General features: G+C 47.7%; 1 protein-coding gene across 1 annotated transcript in view; it reads left to right on the forward strand.

The window, feature by feature from the left end:
* The first annotated feature begins 6,074 nt into the window (after window positions 1-6,074).
* The window catches only part of LOC8038814 (dipeptidyl peptidase 3), a 103,240-nt gene continuing 90,703 nt past the window's right edge, over window positions 6,075-18,611 (forward strand). The window contains exons 1-2 of the mRNA XM_040500182.2: window positions 6,075-6,238; window positions 17,898-18,102. Of these exons, the coding sequence (XP_040356116.2) occupies window positions 6,152-6,238; window positions 17,898-18,102 (292 nt within the window). The 5' untranslated portion in view covers window positions 6,075-6,151. The remainder of the gene's footprint in view (window positions 6,239-17,897; window positions 18,103-18,611) is intronic.

Raw genomic sequence — 18,611 nt, forward strand, 5'->3', positions numbered from 1 at the left:
GTCATCAAGCACGTGCCGCTGAATCGTAAGCTTAAGGACGACGCCATCCTTAGCGTCGTCGTAGAGGTCATCCTAAACATCATCCTCTAGGTGTTGTTCTCGATGTCGCCCTTAAGGTCGTTCTAGAGGTCGTCCTAGAAGTGTTTTTACACGTCGTCCTCTAGGCGTCAATCTCGACGTTGTCCTTAAGGTCGTTCTAGAAGTCTTCCTAGACGTTGTCCTTGAGGTTGTCCTCGGCGTCGTCCCAGACGTTGTACTTGGCATCAATCTCTAGGACGTTGTCCTCGACGTCAACCTATACATCGTCCTAAACTTTAATATGTGTAGAAACATTATTCGAAAACTTTTTTCCCGCACTATAATGCTTTTGCCTTCCTACACGTAAGCAGTCTTAAATGTCCTCCTGTAATTTTTTTTTTTTTTTGGTTTCCTTTTATATGCTCAAATAATGTGCAGAAAGAATAAACAAGTAAGGTAAATGCCTCGACACAGGATGAAAAATTGTCAACTCCAAATATATGTGCGACTGAAGTCATCTGGCTTCTCTGACTTGGGCCACGAGTATACAAGGTATTTCTTGAAACACGAACCGAAGCGTTTGTGCGAAAAGCATGCATCGCACAAAAAAAGGTTGACGTCCTATTGGCCTCTACCGAGGGGCGCATTTGGAAAAATTTGAAATGTTCTGTACGATTAGTTTATTAATTACTTTGAAGTAATTCACTTTTTCATGATTAAATTAAAAGGTATGGTTTCAATTAGAAACTTTCTGGGCATCCATGAAAATCACCAAATCAACTAATTTGACAAAAAAAAAATAAGGTACATACAGCATTTTGCGACATTCCCCCTTTCTTATTGGAGTGCATTTTTGCGCCAGCAGTCGTGTGCACAACTCAAGTGTGCCAGACTTTCTTCCCTCCTACGAGACAAGAAATTAAGTGCACACTTGCACGGCAGTAGCAGTGCACCTCGGCCACTGGAGGCAGGACCACTGGCAAAGATGCGCTTCGATAAGAAAATCGAAACCTAGAAGCACGTCCAAATTGAGTACATTTTTGGAACACCGCAAAATTCTGTACGTACCTTATATCTTTGTAAGATCCGTTGATTTAGTGATTTTCGATGATGCTCGGAGAGTTTCTAATTGAAACCAAACCTTTAAATTTAATAATGAACAAGCAAATTACATGTAAGTAATTCATAAACTGATTAAACAAAACATTAATTAGAAGAAAGCAGGTCCTTTGGCAGAGGCCCATTTGACATTATCCCTTTTTCTGTGGGACGCCCTTTGAGAAACACCCTGTATAGGCAAAAGTTGTTCTCTTGGTGTCTTCCAGATGTAGGCATTTGCAACCACCGCTCAACCGCAAAAATTGCCATATCCTCATCTTCAAACTTGTGACAAGAAACAAAATCAAAACGCCTGCTGAGGCTCCACTAACACAACCTACACGAGAGAAGGGTGCAACACTCCTCCACACTTGTGCAGCACACTTGCATAACCGCAAAGGAATCGCTCGAGCACACGTTGTCCCAGCAACCTATTCAATTTTTAAAAAAGAAATTAAAAAAAAAAGGCCCTTTCAAATTTAGATTGTGAGGTGTAAACAACATTTAAAGTACAGAACATTTATTTTTAGATGGAAGCTCTATGAAGCACGAATACCTTTTTCATGAAACTAAGGGGATGAATATTTACAAATAAGTGGTTACTCTGCTACACTCGTGCTTTTCCTCGTACGTAGTACTGAAGGTGAAGCACTTTACTTAGATTTCCTTTTTCTTTTCCTCGGTCTAGCCTTAGCAAGAGCAGTTGCAGTTTCGTTGTCCACAATGGCAATGTCGTCGATCACGCTGAAAGAAAAGCTTTTCAGCAAAATGTGCGTGCTGCACCACAACACATGCTTGAGCACGAGCTCACCCGTGTGTCCGTCTTCGCAGGCGTCAAAGTCGGAAGACCTCTCACTCGTCAGCAGCTCCACCGTGAGGTCTGTGAGGAGCTGGTGCTGATTCGGAGCCTTCATGAACTTGGTCTGCTTTGACAGTTGCTGAACGACGACATAGCTGTATGCGACGGCGTTTAGAGCAAACATTGTTGGAAAAAGAAGCCCTTCTCCGTCCAGTTCCTTGATGAGCTCGTAGTGCTGCTCCGCGACAGAAATTGTGATCATCTTGTTTATTGTCAAGGCGGCTTTGCACTTTGCACATTTCAGCCTTTTCAGGGTGCTACGGACCGCATGTCCAGTCACGTAGACCAGGAGTGGGAGGATGTCTTCTAGCTTTGACAGGGCCTCCCCCGTCACCACTACGTCAAAGCTAGGACACGTGTGTTCTCGTCTGTCGAAACCCTCCCACAGCTTGTCTCCGCCACCATCCATCCCGCAGGACATGGCAATCGTCGGCAGCGTGTCTTGCAGCCGCAGCTCGTCTTCGCCCTCGTAGAGCTGCCTTATGGACACATGGTACTGGGAGCCGGCCAGATGCCTGTATTTCCCGAAGCGCTCTTCCAAGCCGTCTGTCTGAATCTTCCCCAGGAGGACATACGGTAGCTTGAGCTCGGTGAAGCAGTAGCTGCTTATCTCCACAAGCGCATGGGTCGTCTGCTGGAGAGCAGCATGGGTCTCGCTGGTGAGCGTTCCGCTGTCCAGGTCCTTGCTCTTCCAGTCGTCCAGCCAGTCTAGAAACTTGTACAGGAAGTCCACCTTGGGATCGTCATCGGATGGAAGCACCGGGTCTTGGAACTGGTCTCTCTTTCCTTTGCCCGGAGCCTGCACGTTGACGATTTTCCACCACTTGACCATGATCTCGATGAAACTTGCCGTTTCCTTGAAGAACTGCAGGTCGTGCCTCACTCCGAGCGAACGGAGGGCCCTAGGCAGTGAGTTCTTGAAGACCTGCAGGGCAAGCTTCGTGTTTTGTCGGTCGACGCTCGACGGGTAGAGGGCCTCTCTCGACACGTTATAGCGAAACCTGAGCTGTTCGGTGCGCTCTACGTTGTACGCCTCTCTGATGGTTGCAAAAGATGCGTACAGCATACGCTGTGCCCGCATTGGCTCGGTCTGGAACTCGGGAAAGGAGAAGCAAAGTAGGTCGTTGCTCTGGTCGAGCCAATTGTTGCGTACGCTCTTGAGTATGTATACCGGGTCTATCACGTAAAACAGCGGCCTTGCGGGATCAAACGGGTGTGGATAGACAATGCCATTAGTTGGAGGCGATGTGAAGTGAGACATTGCCTTCTTGTTCACCGAGTTGCCGTCGCTTACGACACACGCAACCCTGAACCCAATCTTCTCCAGACCACAAATTGCGTCTCTCAGCAACTTGTGGAGAAGCTGCGCGTCGGCTCTTTGAATAGGGACGACATGAACTACTTCCTTGAATTGGCACGTAAGGCTTTGTGCCATAAGAACATACACACTGTTGGCCACTTCTGTGGGAGGGAGTGGCACATCAGTAACGCTGACCCCCTTGTACTCAGAATAAGGCTCGATGTGAACCTCGTCCACCGTCACAGTTATAAACCGCTGCTGACCATCCAGGTCAGGGATCCTCTTTGCCACATAGCTGAGGAATGTTGCGCTTTGATGCTCTGGCTGGGGACTCTTTCCAAGTGACGAGCATATCGACTGGATCGTCATCGGGTGCGGCAAGGTGATGCTCCCGGAGCAACGGATGTACTTGTAAGCATGAGGCGATATCGTGAAAAGAATGCAGGAGAACACCATGAAGTCCACCGAGTAACGCCTCTGTTCCTTCTTTGTTGTTAGAAGGTTCAACTGCTCGCTGAAGAACTGGATGGCACGGGCCTTGTCCTCTGTCGGTTTTGCAGACAACTTTCCAAGCAGCACACAAATAGTCTTGCAGAGGTCCTTGTCCAGAGATTGAGAACTTGAATTGAGGTCATTGTCCCAATCCTCGATGCTACGAAGCAGCCCCATCACTTCCTTCTTGCTCCTTGCAACAGAAGGAACGTACAGACTGGATCCCAGCTTTCTGACTGCCGTGTTCACCACATGGAAGGTGAGTGTGAGATCAGTCTTCACAACGAGCGAGTACTTGATCCACGGTGCTTCATCCTCAGCAATGTGCAGAAAGCTGATGCGTTCGCTGCTCTCAATACAAAGCCAGAACGCAGAACATGGTTCATTTCTGATGTGGTCAGCTAGATCGCTCATACTGAGGATTCGGTCTGCTTCTTCTTCGGTGGCACATGTGTCGACGGGCCCTAAAGGCTCAGCTTCTATGGCATCAGCCTCTGGAAGCTTTTGCCCCGTGTCGGGGTCCTCTCTTGCAGCGGCTTCACCCGGCACGCGGTCTGGGCAATGCAGGTACTTCGTCGGAATGGTACCTGGGCGAAGGCGTGGATTTGACAGCTTTGAAACCACCACATTCCCCGCTTTCTTGACGCGAGTTTTCTCCCGGATTATGTCTTCTTCTGCGAAGTGACGTTCGCACACCTGAAAAATAAGTAATTTTAATCCTGTGTTAATAAGAGCTGCTCGACAAATGCACCTCACAAAATGGGACGCGAAGATTCATGCTTCAAAAATATGTTGACTCCATAGTGTATGGAGAAGCATAGCCAAGGACTTGGCAGTCCCTGCTCGTGCTTCGATTTCTCGACCGTTGTAGCGCTGTTTCGCATTCTGCGGGAGAAACGGCGATTTGAAATAGATTAGGGATTCCTCACCGCGGAATGCTTCGAAGGAACGAAGTCTTCCCGTCGTATGGCACGCAGCCAGGCCTTCCGCAACTCTTCCTCTTGGGGAAACATAAAGATGCGCACCCTGGGTCCCAATTTGTAGTTGCCGCGACACCCGGCCACACAGCACTTGTTCGGCATGTTGACGCACAGGCGGATGGCCGCGAAATATTCAGAAATTGCAAATACACCAAATACACCGCATCTATGCGCGCGAGCACAAAGCAAAACGCTACGCGCAACGAACGCTTGTCGGCGAAATGTCAGATGGCAGCGTATATCAGCTTCGTATGGTGATCCTTGCTCCTATGAGCTTCTGGGTGTGGAGTGGAGGACGGCAGAAAGTGGCCCGTCTTTGGCCTTCTCGTCATGACGAAGCGATGACGAAAACGTCACCGGCCTCGACGGCTGAAGTAGGCTGAACCATCCAAGTCGGCTGAACCAGTCACCACCCAGTGTCCACTGAAGAGTAAAGTTCCAGTGCGTCCGATTCCCGAACGACAAAACCGACAAACCTGCCAAAACTTCCAACGAGACGCTGACGCGGTGACCCCCTTTTATTCCTAACGTTGGTGGCTCGCTCGTCATCGGTTGTTGAGAAAGCCTAAAGTTGCTAAAGGTGTATCCACACGACGGACCAAATTGCTGTTTTGGTCCGCGGACCGCGCATCACGTGATCATACGTCACCGCTTTTCGAGGTCCGCCGGCAGTCCGCGGCCCGCGCTTGTGAGAAATGCCAAGCGCTTTTCTCGCCCGGATCTTGGCGGCGGACCGCGGCGTTTTTAGTATAATTGAAGTGCTAAGTCTGGCAACAAGCTGACTTTTGTTGTTTAGATTGGAATTCAAATCCAAAGTCGTGTTCTTTTGGCGCCAACTGTAGAAGACGAAGACGAACCTTTTGTTGTGCGACGATGGCGGCATGGTGCGACGATGCAACTTTTTACTTCATCGCGCTCGTGGAGCAATTCCACGCTCTGTAAGACAATAGATGCATGCCCTTTTCGGTTCACTTCAGTCCTCCTCGTCCTCAATACTCAACGCCAGGGCCACCACGGCCAAAAGTCTCTTTCGTTCAACCTCCATCTTGGTTCTTTACAAATAGCCTCAAAGCAGCTCGTTGCATGCGCTGGGCGGAGCTGTGAGGTCGAGGGTTAGACCGGCCTGTTCATTCTGTCGTCTGCTTTTTTGGTCCGCCGTGTGGATGCTCATTGCAGCCGGGCGGCCCGCGGGCCGCGCATCACGTGATCAATCGGTCCGCGGCCCGGTCCGTCGTGTGGATAGACCTTAAAGTGCTCAAATCAACAAAAGAAATCACCTCCTCTCCACTCCGACACAAAGGGGAAAGCGAAAGCCTTAGAATCCAACCCAATCCAATCCGATCCTTACAATCCAATCCAACCAAATTGTCCGTGAGGACTCGGGGGTGGCCACGTGAAGTGCACATGTGCAATGTAAACATGCCTCTGCAGCGATTGACCCGACTTACCCGTGTTTTGACGACAAACTGCCCAGCTTTGTATATCTCCCGGGTAAGTTCCCGCGTCTTTTTTCGATGCTTCTCTAGTCGTACCGCCGCTCGACCGCTGGCGCCTGAAATGCGCAAGTATCTCGTGCGCACTTTCCGCAGCTAAACTGGCCAAACCACCCATAGTTCTCATTCTCTCGGTGCCCACACACACCTCTCGCTCTCGCGCGAAGTTCTACAGAACACGACTTCCTCAGCAAAAGGCAAAGACAGAGGAAATAAGCGAAGGTTGTGGAGAGTCGGGCGTTAGGTGATCAGCAAAACCTGTATCGTAATTTTTTTTTAAAGCAAATTGCGTGTTTTTGTTTTTAAAGTAAAGTAGCAGTAGGTAGTGTATCCCCCCCCCCCCCCCCCCCCCCCCCCGTTTCTTTTTCATGAAACAATAAACACTTCGAAAAGTTCCCAAGAAAATGTACGCGACTCCCACATGCAGCTCGTGACGCTAAAGCACAAAACAGAACGCAAAAAGCAATAGGGTCAGGAAAAGTATATGGTAAGGGTATACTTTAAAATGGGGTGTAAGACAAAATAGTCCCGGTCCGAATGGTCCCAGTCAAAATGGTCCCGGACAAAATGGTCCCAGGGGATTTATCAATACTTTGAGAGCTCTTAATAGGACAAAATGGTTTGGTACTTCGAAATTTATTTTGAGGCACGTTCAATGTTAATAATAACGTTTTCATTATAATCATTTGAAACACATTTTTAATCCCTTCTATCTATACCATATAGCCCTATTTCTCAAAGGTTCTTGATTTCTACCGATACATTCCACGTGTGTAATAAATTATTTCTATCGCCAGAACCTGTTTTCAAATTAGCGCTATCGAGCTTCAAAACCATATCCGGAATGAAAACTTATCATGCACATACTACAGGTTCTTGACGTGGTTTTCTGAAATGAACCTGTCGTACCACCGTGTTCCGTTTTTCAGAAACAACATCGCTCTGTCTGAACAATGTATGTTAAAGAAATCAAAAAATGATTCCGCAACTATGAGCGTATTTATTACATGGACCACTTAAAGACCGACCAACGAAACCATCTTCCGCAAGGTAGGAAAATGGCCCTCGCGCCCTCCTCTTTTCACCCTCTCCCAAAAATCACGTGACGGCAGGGGCTCGTTTTGTGTCGGCTTTTTCTGTAGGGATAATCCTCAAAAACCGCGAAATGAGCGGCTAGCTGCGAGCGCAACAACGACCTTGAGACGTCCAGGTGTCTTCCCTCGTTGACGACGGCACGCTCAATCCGCGAGATTGAGGAAGCCAGCGCGACCGAACGCTTTTTCCCATGAGCTGCAGGTCTGAGGCCGCTCGGTCGGTGGAGATCGAGGGGTCTTGGTATGCTGTGTTCGTTCCAGCAGCCGCTTTCTGGCATCGCGCGGCTGCTGGAACCATTCCCGTCTCTGCACAAGGATTGGCTTGCGCAATAAAGGGTTCAGGTCGTCGATAATACATTTATTTCCGAAACTTATAAATCAAGTGGCTTTCCCTAATCTCTTCATTACTGTTTGAAACACATCTCCTCTCATATGTTGTTCCTCCCATTTTGGACTCTTTTACGTATTTATTCGTCCTTACCTCTACTTGATGACTGTTTTATAACTTGATAAAGACCTTTAAATATTGGCGCGGGCTGGCGCGATCAACGCTGTCCCGGATTTATTCAAAATTGGAAAGATTGGCGTCAGGAGGGATTGAAGAAGCAAACCGTAATTCTTGCTTCTAATGAAGACGGCACAATCGTACGATCGGTCTATGCTTCACTTGCCTCCACAGAGCCCCATCGTTTGCACTATCGCAACTTCTCAGTGACATAGCTGTATACCACATTTTACTGATGGTTACTATAGATGTGGCCCCACAGGCTTTCCCGGTATCTGCGAGTCGACTTTTTAACGACCGGTGACTCTCCTGAGTGAGAATAAAAATTTTCACCTTCCCACAACATCCGCACCTTTCTCACCCCCTCCCCCCCTCCCCTCCCTTTCCCGAGTTGGGGAAATATCAGGCCACTCCAGGAAGCAGCCTGCAGACTGCGCTTTTCGGCTACTCATTCTCAACATATTCGAACGTGGAAGTAAACACATTGCATGAACGACGCCCAGTTTATTGGCAACCTAAATAATGTGGCTCTACTGTTGGGGCCCAATCAATTTCATCATCAATCATTTTTTTTACGACTTCATGGTGAAAGTGTGTTCGTCGTGATGCCACAAAAGTGGTCGATTCAAAGGTAGAAATAGGTCCTCGTATTTATTTTGCGGAAATACGCGCTCATATATGACGCTCTAGTGCGCAAGGTCAACGCACCCGAGGCAGTGCGTAATACTTTAAAACTGTCGTTGACGATGAAATATTTGTGGGAAGTGCGTAAAATTGTTTACACCATAAAGCATACCGAAAGACAACAAAATATCGCAATGGCTAAAAAAAAAAAATAATAAAAAAAATCAGCTCGCGAAAACCGTTGCTTTCCTCTCTCTCTCTCTCTCTCTTTTTTTTTTTTTTTCGCGCCACTACAAAAGATAGCGGCCGAGCAACAAAATTCCATCAAAACCTCGCTTCTTGGAGAAAGGATAGTAGGCTATATGGTAGTGAATCTGCCAGGGAGTTTGTAGAAATAGTAGGCGACCATTGAACCTACCCTTCTGCACAAATCATGCCCGGGATATTTCCATTTTCCATTCACGCGATTCGAAGGCAAGACGCTGGGAGAATTCATGTGCACTAACATGCTGCTTCTAAAAGAAATTACCAGATTTATAGTGCATGTCAATTTAGATGTAAATATTTTAATCACTGTGCACAAACATTCGCGGCCTGAAGGATGACATGAAAGCATGGCGGAAAGCAGCTTGCTGAAGATAGAAGTCTCTGTTGCATTGCACTGGTGTGAAGAATTATTACGTATGTTTGTCTTATTTCCGTGCCAAAATAAAAACAGCGTTTAGAAATCGAACCCTGTCCTTTTTGAGGAGCGCCGAAAGGACATAAAAAACCGGGACAACTAGAGCTTGTCCTGGTTCCTTGTTTGTTCGGAGCCTTTCAAAAGGAGATGAAAATTATGAACTGACCCGACTTACCACATTAGAGCAGTTCATTTCCATTGCGACAGGCTGTCTTCAAGCGTCTTGCATAGTCCAGCTTGTACTGGTCCGTTTTTATTTTCGGTTCCTTTCAAAACGTGGGCTCTAAGCCACTGGACCTAACTACCACATTCATTAACTGCGGAAGCGGAGAAGTGGAAATGCAACAAAAGGAAAGATTGCCCACGTTATATGGGGCCTATAGAAAAGCGGACTGGATAGAAGGGGGCCGAAATCTTTTTCAAGAAACACACAATCTCCTCTTCAATTCTGTCTAACAATTTGATGTGAAGGTGTACTTGGCTATGGCATTATTCGTTTAGGAATCAAGCGAAACTTTGTATGGGATCATTATACGTTTACGTTCACTCCCATTCGATGCTTATCATGTTTTCGAGTATGCACACGGGATGGTTCTCAGCGGTAGTTTTTTAATCTGATTGCCCGCCAGAGTGCGAGCCAGAATTAACGCACTACGGCCGCGGGCCGTCGCGCTCTTCTCCTTCTCCGTATGAATATACAATCAAAGACGCGGGCGGAGCCGTCAATCGTGCTGGTGTCGGGAACCAGTAAGTCTGACCCTTGAAATGCAAGCGTGACGCAAAACCCAGAGGCGTCTCGTTCGCCCACTTACGTTCTCCCCAGGCGGCGGAGATTGTCGTTTAGAGGGGATTATCTTCTGAACGGATCCAAGTTACTCGAGCAAGCTCGCATTCTGCTCGCAAAGCCCAGCCGCTAAGCAAAGGTAACGGACGGTGGTTCGAGGGGCTTGCAACCCTTGCCCGCTTGGCCCTCCCAACCACTTCTCCGCTTCCGTAAATTTTGAATGTTGTAGGTTGGTCCAGTAGCTTAGAGCTCACTTTTTGAAAAGAACCGAAAATAAAAACGGACCAGTACAAGCTGAACTATGCAGGACGCTCTAAGAGAGCCTGTCGTAATGAAAATGAACTGCTCTAATGTGGCAAGTCGGGTCAATCGGTTCATAATTTTTCATCCCCTTTTGAAAGGCTCCGGAAAAACAAGAAACCAGGAAAAGCTGAGTGACGCAAGGCGCCTCGTATTGTTCAGGTTGTCCCGGTTTTCTATGTCCTTTCGGCGCACCTCGAAACACAGTGTTCGGTTTCTAAACGCTGTTTTTATTTTCGCACAGAAATAAAACAAAAATACGTAATAATTTTTCACACCAGTGCAATGCAATAGAGACATATTTCCAGCAAGCTGCTTTCCGCCATGCTTCCATGTGATCCTCCAGGCCGCGAATGTTTGTGCACATTGATTAAACTATTTACTTGTAGATTGACATGCACAAGAAATCTGGTACTTTCTTTTAGAAGCAGCATGTTAGTGCACATAAATTCCCCCAGCGTCTTGCCTTCTAATCGCGTGGAAGGAAAATGGAAATATCCCGGGCATGATGTGCAGAAGGCTAGATTCAATGGTCGCCCTTTATTTCTACAAACTCCATGGCAGATTCAGTACCCTATAGCCTGGTGTCCTTTCTCTAAGAAGCGAGGTTTTGATAGAATTTCGTTGCTCGGCCGCTATTTTTTGTAGTGGCGCGAAAAAAAAGAAAGAGAGAGAGAGGGGGGGGGGGGAAGCAACGGTTTTCGCAAGCTGATCTTAACAATTTTGTGGAAAGTGCGTAAACAATTTTTGCGCACTTCCCACAAATGTTTTATCGTCAACGACAGTTGAAAAGTATTACGCACTGCCTCGGGTGCTTTGACCTTACGCACTAGAGCGTCACAGGAGCGAGTATTTCAGCAAAACTTTGAATCGATCACTTTTGTGGCATCACGACGAACACACTTTCACCATGAAATCGTAACAAATAATGATTGATGATGAAATTGATTGTGTCCCAACAGTATACAGCCACATTGTTTAGGTTGCAAATCAACTGGGCGTCGTTCATGCGATGTGTTTACTTCCACGTTGGAATATGTTGAGAATGAGCAGTCGAAAAGCGCAGTCTGCAGGCTGCTTCCCTGGAGTGGCCTGATATCTCCCCAACTTGGGGAAAGGGAGGGGGGAGAAAGGGGTGGATGTTGTAGGAAGGTGATAATATTTATTCTCACTCAGGAGAGTCGCCGGTCGTTAAAAAGTCGACTCGGTCATAACGGGAAAGCCTATGGGGCCACATCTATAGTAACCATGAGTAAAATGTGGTATACAGCTATGTTACTGAGAAGTTGCGATAGTGCTAACGATGGGGTGTTGTGGAGCCAAGTGAAGCAAAGGCCTATCTTACGATTGTGCCGTCTTCATTAGAAGCAAGATTTTCGGTTTGCTTCTTCAACTCCTCCTGACGCCAATCTTTCCGATTTCGGGTAAATCCGGGACAGTGTTGATCGCGCAAGCCCGCGCTAATATTTAAAGGTCTTTATCAAGTTATCACACAGTCATCAAGCAGAGGTAAGGACGAATAAATACGCAAAAGAGTCCAGAATGGGATGAACAACCTATGAGAGGAGATATGTTTCAAACAGTAATAAAGAGATTAGGGAAAGCCACTTGATTTATAAGTTTAGAAAATAAAAGTATTATCAACGACCTGAACCCTTTATTGCGCAAGCCAATCCTTGTGCAGACACGGGAATGGTTCCAGCAGCCGCGCGATGCCAGAAAGCGGCTGCTGGAACGAACACAGCATACCAAGACCCCTCGATCTCCACCGACCGAGCGGCCTCGGACCTGCAGCTCATGGGAAAAAGCGTTCGGTCGCGCTGGCTTCCTCAATCGGTCGCGCTGGCTTCCTCAATCTCGCGGATTGAGCGTGTCTGCGAAAACGAGGGAAGACACCCGGACGTCTCAAGGTCGTTGTTGCGCTCGCAGCTAGCCGCTCATTTCGCGGTTTTTGAGGATTATCCCTACAGAAAAAGCCGACACAAAACGAGCCCTGCCGTCACGTGATTTTTGGGAGAGGGTGAAAAGAGGAGGGCGCGAGGGCCATTTTCCTACCTTGCGGAAAATGGGTTCGTTGGTCGGTCTTTAAGAGACATAAGTCGACGCTGCTGAAGTGGAGGCTTAATACAAAAATGTATTGATATGGCCCACACCCCTCAAAAAGTCGTTCAAGGGACGGAGCCCTTGCACATACTGTGTGCAGAGAGTTACAAGCCGCTGCTGCATCTCTTTGTAGATTCTTTTTGTCCTCTTGTTTGGTGGATGTCTGACCATTTCCTATGTCATAACCGTAGTGACAGAGGATTGTTGAGACTGCAGAGCGTCGATCGCCCTCCAAATGGTGGGATGGCAGTGCGCAACCATGCTTGAAAAGTTACTGTTCCAGGCTTCGGCGAGGTTGTTAGTCCTGTGGTCACCGGTCATCGTTGCAACGTGCATGTTCCAAATCCTCGGAGGAAATTTAGGTGCACATCTTCGGAGTCTCACCGTTCCATTCCTTGTGGGAACTCCGCGAAACATACCGGTGACATAGGTACTGTCGAAGTTCGTATCAAGCAAATCTCCCGCTTCTGGAGGAGCTGTATTCCGCAAAAACTCAATGCCACGAGCGATGTTGTCCAAAGGGAGGAATACCAGTCCATTCATCATGCCAACAAACAGGCGAAAGACGTCGCTCTCCTTGTAAAGGGACACTAGAGACAGCTCTTGAATTTTTCGCCATGTGCTTTGACGAAAATGAAAATAGCATCCTCTTGTGGTCACGTCTTCTCCGAACACAGCACGTGCAGAGTTCATAGCAAGTCTCTCGAAATCGGCGATGACAAGACCGGGATTTAGTGATGTTCCGGTGGTGGCTTCCGCAGCTGCAACCACGGGGTTTAGTAGTTCCTCCTATGGGGAAAAAAAGAAGCGCGAAAAATGAGGGCCTACAAGGGGGGATATAGAGCCGTTTATTATTTGACTATGCCAACGATGTGTCTCTGTATCCCTTGTGCTTGTTCCACATTTTTTTCGTGCCGTTTTTCATTGGATATAAGTATTGATTAATTGCGCATTGGCCCCTTGACTGCAATTTAGTTAAAAAAGGATTAGCGTTGTGTTTCACGAGTATTTCCCAAACTATTTTCTAAGTCTTTAATATTTATCAAGAGTAGAAAATATAAAAACCTGCAAACATAAAAAAAATAATGCCATGCTGGGACCATTTTGTCCAGGTTGGCAGTTGGGACCATTTTGTCCGGGACCATTTTGACCGGATCCCTTTAAAGGGATACTACAACTAAATTTCGGCGCTCATTTTGGTCTATATGTGTTCAAAGGAGCAGCATGACATCGAACATACCAATATCTTGTTAAAAAAAGTCACGAAAAGGAATTTTAAAACAAATTAAGCGATTAGCAAAGAGCACCTGGTGGATGTCGCTAACGCCTCGTTTGTAATGCCCGTCTAGGAACCTTGACAGCTAGTGACGGAGGTTGTCTCGCCTCCGGCCACGACGAGAGAAAAGGGGAATAATAATAATAATAATAATAATAATAATAATAATAATCTTTATTTGCTCAGGAAAGCCGTGGCACCGCAGAAAGGCAACAGCCCGTACCAAGGAGGCCCGCGGTGCCGCGTCTAGTGAAGGGGATTATGTGATGATGTAAAATACAAGATGGAAGTGCTGATGATTAGGATATGTGTGTTAGGCCTAACAGCATTCTTCGCGGTTGTGGTCTTCGCGGTGCTGCCATTGGCTGCTTACTTCTAGCAGGCCGGTCTCGAGCACCTGGAGTGGGCTCCTCGCGTGTCCGACTTGCTTAGTAGCCGGCCGAATTACCGGCGACGCAGGGAATCCATCACCCCCGCGGGCGGGCTCCAGGGGTTGGCGCCAGTGTTGGCCGAGCGGCGGTCTTTACGAAAGCGGGCCTTGGAGTCTTTCACCTTGCGGTCCAGCTTGTAACTGAGCAGCCTGAGCACCATGTCTATCGAAGACATGGTCTGTGCCACTGGTCCGGTTGGCTTTCGGACGATCGAAAAGACACGTCTTACGCCCAGTTGGCTTCTTCTTCTCGGGAAGGAGGAACTCCCCTCTTCCCGAGAATGCCTCTTGTGTGTCGCAGAAGTCGCTATTGTCCCCCTACAAGATTATAGAAGATTAACCCGTCATTCAAAATTCGTACAAAAGCAGCCGCTTCGGTGGCTGGAACAACTAGGCCATCCTCTCGACGTCAGCCTCGCCGTAGCTTTGCTCGTCCTGAGACAACCTACGTCACGATTGCATTGGATGTCACGTGGTCTCCGCTGGGCCTCCTCCGAGCGCTTGCCAGAGTGGGCCGTTTATAACAAAAAATACAGCCACCAGGCTCAAAATACCAACGTGTGATTGTCGTTTACGGATATTGTGGATCATATTCAACCTATTTTTGAACACGACGGGAATATTTCAGATTTCATTGAAGTATCCCTTTAAAATGAGGCTGAACCTTCCAAACTCCAATCATTTCATACAGACGATTAATCCTGCAACCAAAGTCCTTAAGAAGAGACCATAAAGATGGAAGACCACATCCTGGTGCATCCACTATGTTTGGACCAGTGTGGCATGGACTTTTTCAAGTGTAGCTATTCCACCGGGTCCGCATGAGAGAATCACACCCGGTTTTTCGGTCCGTAGAGATAAACTGCATTCTAGAAAGTTGGTTTTGCTATTTTTAGTGATACCCAGAAGGTTTCTAATCAAGACCATAGCTTTAAATTTACAAATTAAAAAAGTTAATTACTCGAAAGTTATGAATATCCAATAAACCCTTCTGCAAATTTTGTTGCATGTGGTGGCGGCATTTCAAAACTGCACTTAGATGCTGAGGCTGGGCTGGATGGGCTAAAGTCATCGGATCCTGGGAAAGTAGTGCCACTGCCTTCCCTGCTGCTAGCAGGACACAAACTGATAGTAACGATTGGCCGATAAGTCTCTGGTGCCATGGCAATTGCCATTTGGTCTTTTCCAATCTTCGAAGCTTCAAAAAGTGAAAGCCGCTTACAACTCCATGTAACGCCGAATTAGAGCGCAGCTCTTGAGGAGGAGGAGGGAAGGGTAGTGGGGGGGGGGGGGGGGTTCAACTAACCAGGGGGGGTCACGTGGGTCACGTGACCCCCCCCCCCCCCCTAATGCCGAAGATGTCATCACTGACGTCACTGATGACGTCATCAGTGACGATGACGATGCGGATACTGATGACGTCATTAGTGACGTCACTGATGACTTCACCAGTGATGATGACGATGACGATGTGAATGTCGGTGACGTCATCAGTGATGATGACGATGCGGATGCCGGTGACGACATCAGTGACGTCACTGATGACGTCATCAGTGACGATGACGATGCGGATGTCGGTAACGTCATCAGTGATGATGCGGATGCCGGTGACGTCATCAGTGATGATGACGATGACGATGTGGATGCCGGTGACGTCATCAGTGATGATGACGATGACGATGTGGATGCCGGTGACGTCATCAGTGACGATGACGTCATCGGGGGTCACGCGACATCGGCGGGGGTCACGTGACCCCCCTCGAGGTCACGTGACCTCAGGGTAGTCACGTGACTTCGGGGGGGTCACATGACCTTGGGGGGGGGGGGGGGGGTGACGTGCCCCTCACGAGGTCACGTGACCCCGGTGGGGGGATCGCGGGGTGCATTATGGGACATTTCCCATAATGCACCGCGCGGTTACGCCGATGGCGACGCCGACGCCGCTCAAGCCGGAAACGGGCCCCTAAGAGCTGCGCTCTAAAAAGTCTTTCTAAACCAGTTGCACCAAGATCGCTATGGAACTTCACCATACTTAGCATTCCTCGCCAATATAGGTGTCCAATATAGCCTCCCCCCCCCCCCCCAGGTATTTCCAAAAGGGGCAGAGCCCCCACCCCCCCAAATGTTGGGGATTGCCAATGTCAGGGATTGTTAACTAACATACTAAATAGCAAAATAATTACCTAAACTGTACTTTTGGGGAAATAAATATATGGTTCTAACAAAACACTTGCTTAACATCATCAAAAACCTGTAAATCACCCAAATTTAGGACTACCCGAAGCATCAGGGAAGCGGGGGGGTGCCAGGTGTGCTTAAGTGACCCCCTTGTGCAGCAGGCATGCAGTGCCACAAAAAAAGCGAGTGATAATAAAATCATCAGCGTTTTCGCAGCTCTATTTTTTATGCTTGGGAGAAGAGTGTGTTTGTTTAAGTCATGGATGAAGGAAGAATAAAACAATTAAAACAGGGACAACACAACCACATCTTGAAAGATGTGGTTGTGTTGTCCCTGTTTTAATTGTTTTATTCTTTCTTCATCCATGACTATTTTTTATTTATTTTTTTTCATTGCAAAAGTAAACTATGCATCGCCAAACGCTCAGTCTTTGCTCAAATGTAGGGCTAGTTGTTTGAACCGGATGGCAAGATTTTCAGAACAAACAATTACCTTATTAAAAGTTGCATTGTTTTCCGAAACGTCCTATGGGGAAAAGGGCTTTGTTCCTGGTAGCTTGCAACATTCAGCCCCCCATGTACAGGGTGTGCCCGAAAAAAATGTACAAGTTTTTTTTCACCGCAAAAATAAACTATGCGTCGCTGAACGCTCATTCTCCGCCCAAGTTTAGCCCTAGAAATTCGAACCAGATGCCAAAGTTTCAGTGCAAACCGATATTTTATTCAAAAGTTACAACTTATTTCGTGAAAATGTCAATGGGAGAATAGTGGTCGACGGAGCTCTCGAATATGTGGTGCTCTATGGCGCCAGAAACCGAAAACTGGGAAAATGGGCTCCATTTTCTTATTGAAATTTTCAGGAAATCACTTACAACTTTCAAATAAAATGTCGGTTCGTGCCGAAACTTTGGCATCTAGTTCGGCCCTCTATCACTACCCTTCGGGAGAGAATGAGCGTTCGGCCATGCATAGTTTATTTTTGTTGTGAAAAAAAAACCTGTACTGGTGGGTTTTGTTGGCCGCCGTTTTCCCATTGAAAATTTGAGAAAATCGCTTATAACGTTTTGAGTCGGGCAAGCGTCTGGTTCGAACCGCCAGTGGTACATTTGGGTGAAGACAGCATCCGCCAATGAAAAGTTAATTCTTGCAAGCAAAAAAAGGATAAATGTTTCTAAACCCAAGACTGAGGCTACAAAAAGGTGCGTTTGTTCCCTCTTTGTAACCTCCTTCTTGGGTTTAGAAACGTTTAATTCTAACCAGCTTGTCTGCCTTATTAGATTATCTAAAAAAAGGAATTTTTTTTCAATGGACATTTTGTACTTGAGAAAGAAAGGAAAATGTAGGGAGGAGAGAAAGGGGGAGCCTCCCCCCCCACACACTTAGGAAATTGAAAACATTTCTCCTACGCTTAAGACATAGTCACACTGCTTTTGCGTCAGACGCAGTGTCTGCTGCAGACATGACGATCGAAGTGTCTGTGGACGTGTCTCGAGCACGTTCGATGCACATATTCTTCGAACACTTCTGCAGGCAGTTTTTGTAGGACCGTCGTACGAGGAACAAACACGCCTTAGACAGTGTTTGCGGACTGTCTGCGACGGGCCTGCGGCTTAAGGCCCTCGTGTGTCGTCCACATGCCATCCTTTCCCCGCGGCCTGACCTCCGTGTGTGCCGTTCGCAGTTGGCGGGGAGCGAGCCGCCGTACAAGGCCCCGGACCACGAGGCGCACAAAGGCGTTTGGGCGTCCAGCGAGAGCCCGGACTACACGCAGGTGGAGGAGGTCCAGGGCCACTGGCACTTTGTGGAGCGGCTGCTGCCCCTCCGGGTGGTGCCCGAGCCCCCCAAGCACGACGGACCCGCGCCCTCCGGCTGGCGGCCGCCCCTGCGTCAGTACTCTCGGCCTACGCCGTCCCTACGCGACTGAAGACGGAGCGCGGTGGAGCTCCCACTTCCCTCTGTGTTTCATTTGGATTGAAGGGACACGGAATGGGCTTTATCGGCCGAATTTGATGGGAAACCGCCGTGTTGCGGAGTTACGATCCGGCATCAAATTCCAGCCTTACGTTTTACGCAAATTCATGTATAAAGTACAGCGTGTCCCCCCAAAAAGCTTACGGTGTTATTTGCCGCAAAAATTAACTTACAGTATGCATCATTGAAGCGATTTTCTGAAAATTTCAATAAGAAAATGGGGCTTGTCTTTGGCGACTGTCGCCGTTTAGCTCCATGTATTTGAGAGCTCTGTCGGCTGCCATATCCCCATTCAAAAGTTCATAAAATCCCTTATAACTTTTGAATGAGATGGAGGTGGTTAGTTTTGAAATTTCGGCATCTGGTTCAGACCACTAGCACTACATTTGGGTGGGGAATGAGCGTCCGGCAATGCTTAGTTCAT

This window comes from Ixodes scapularis, unplaced genomic scaffold (genome assembly GCF_016920785.2).
Source record: "Ixodes scapularis isolate PalLabHiFi unplaced genomic scaffold, ASM1692078v2 PGA_scaffold2__306_contigs__length_199485367, whole genome shotgun sequence".
NCBI lineage: Eukaryota > Metazoa > Arthropoda > Arachnida > Ixodida > Ixodidae > Ixodes > Ixodes scapularis.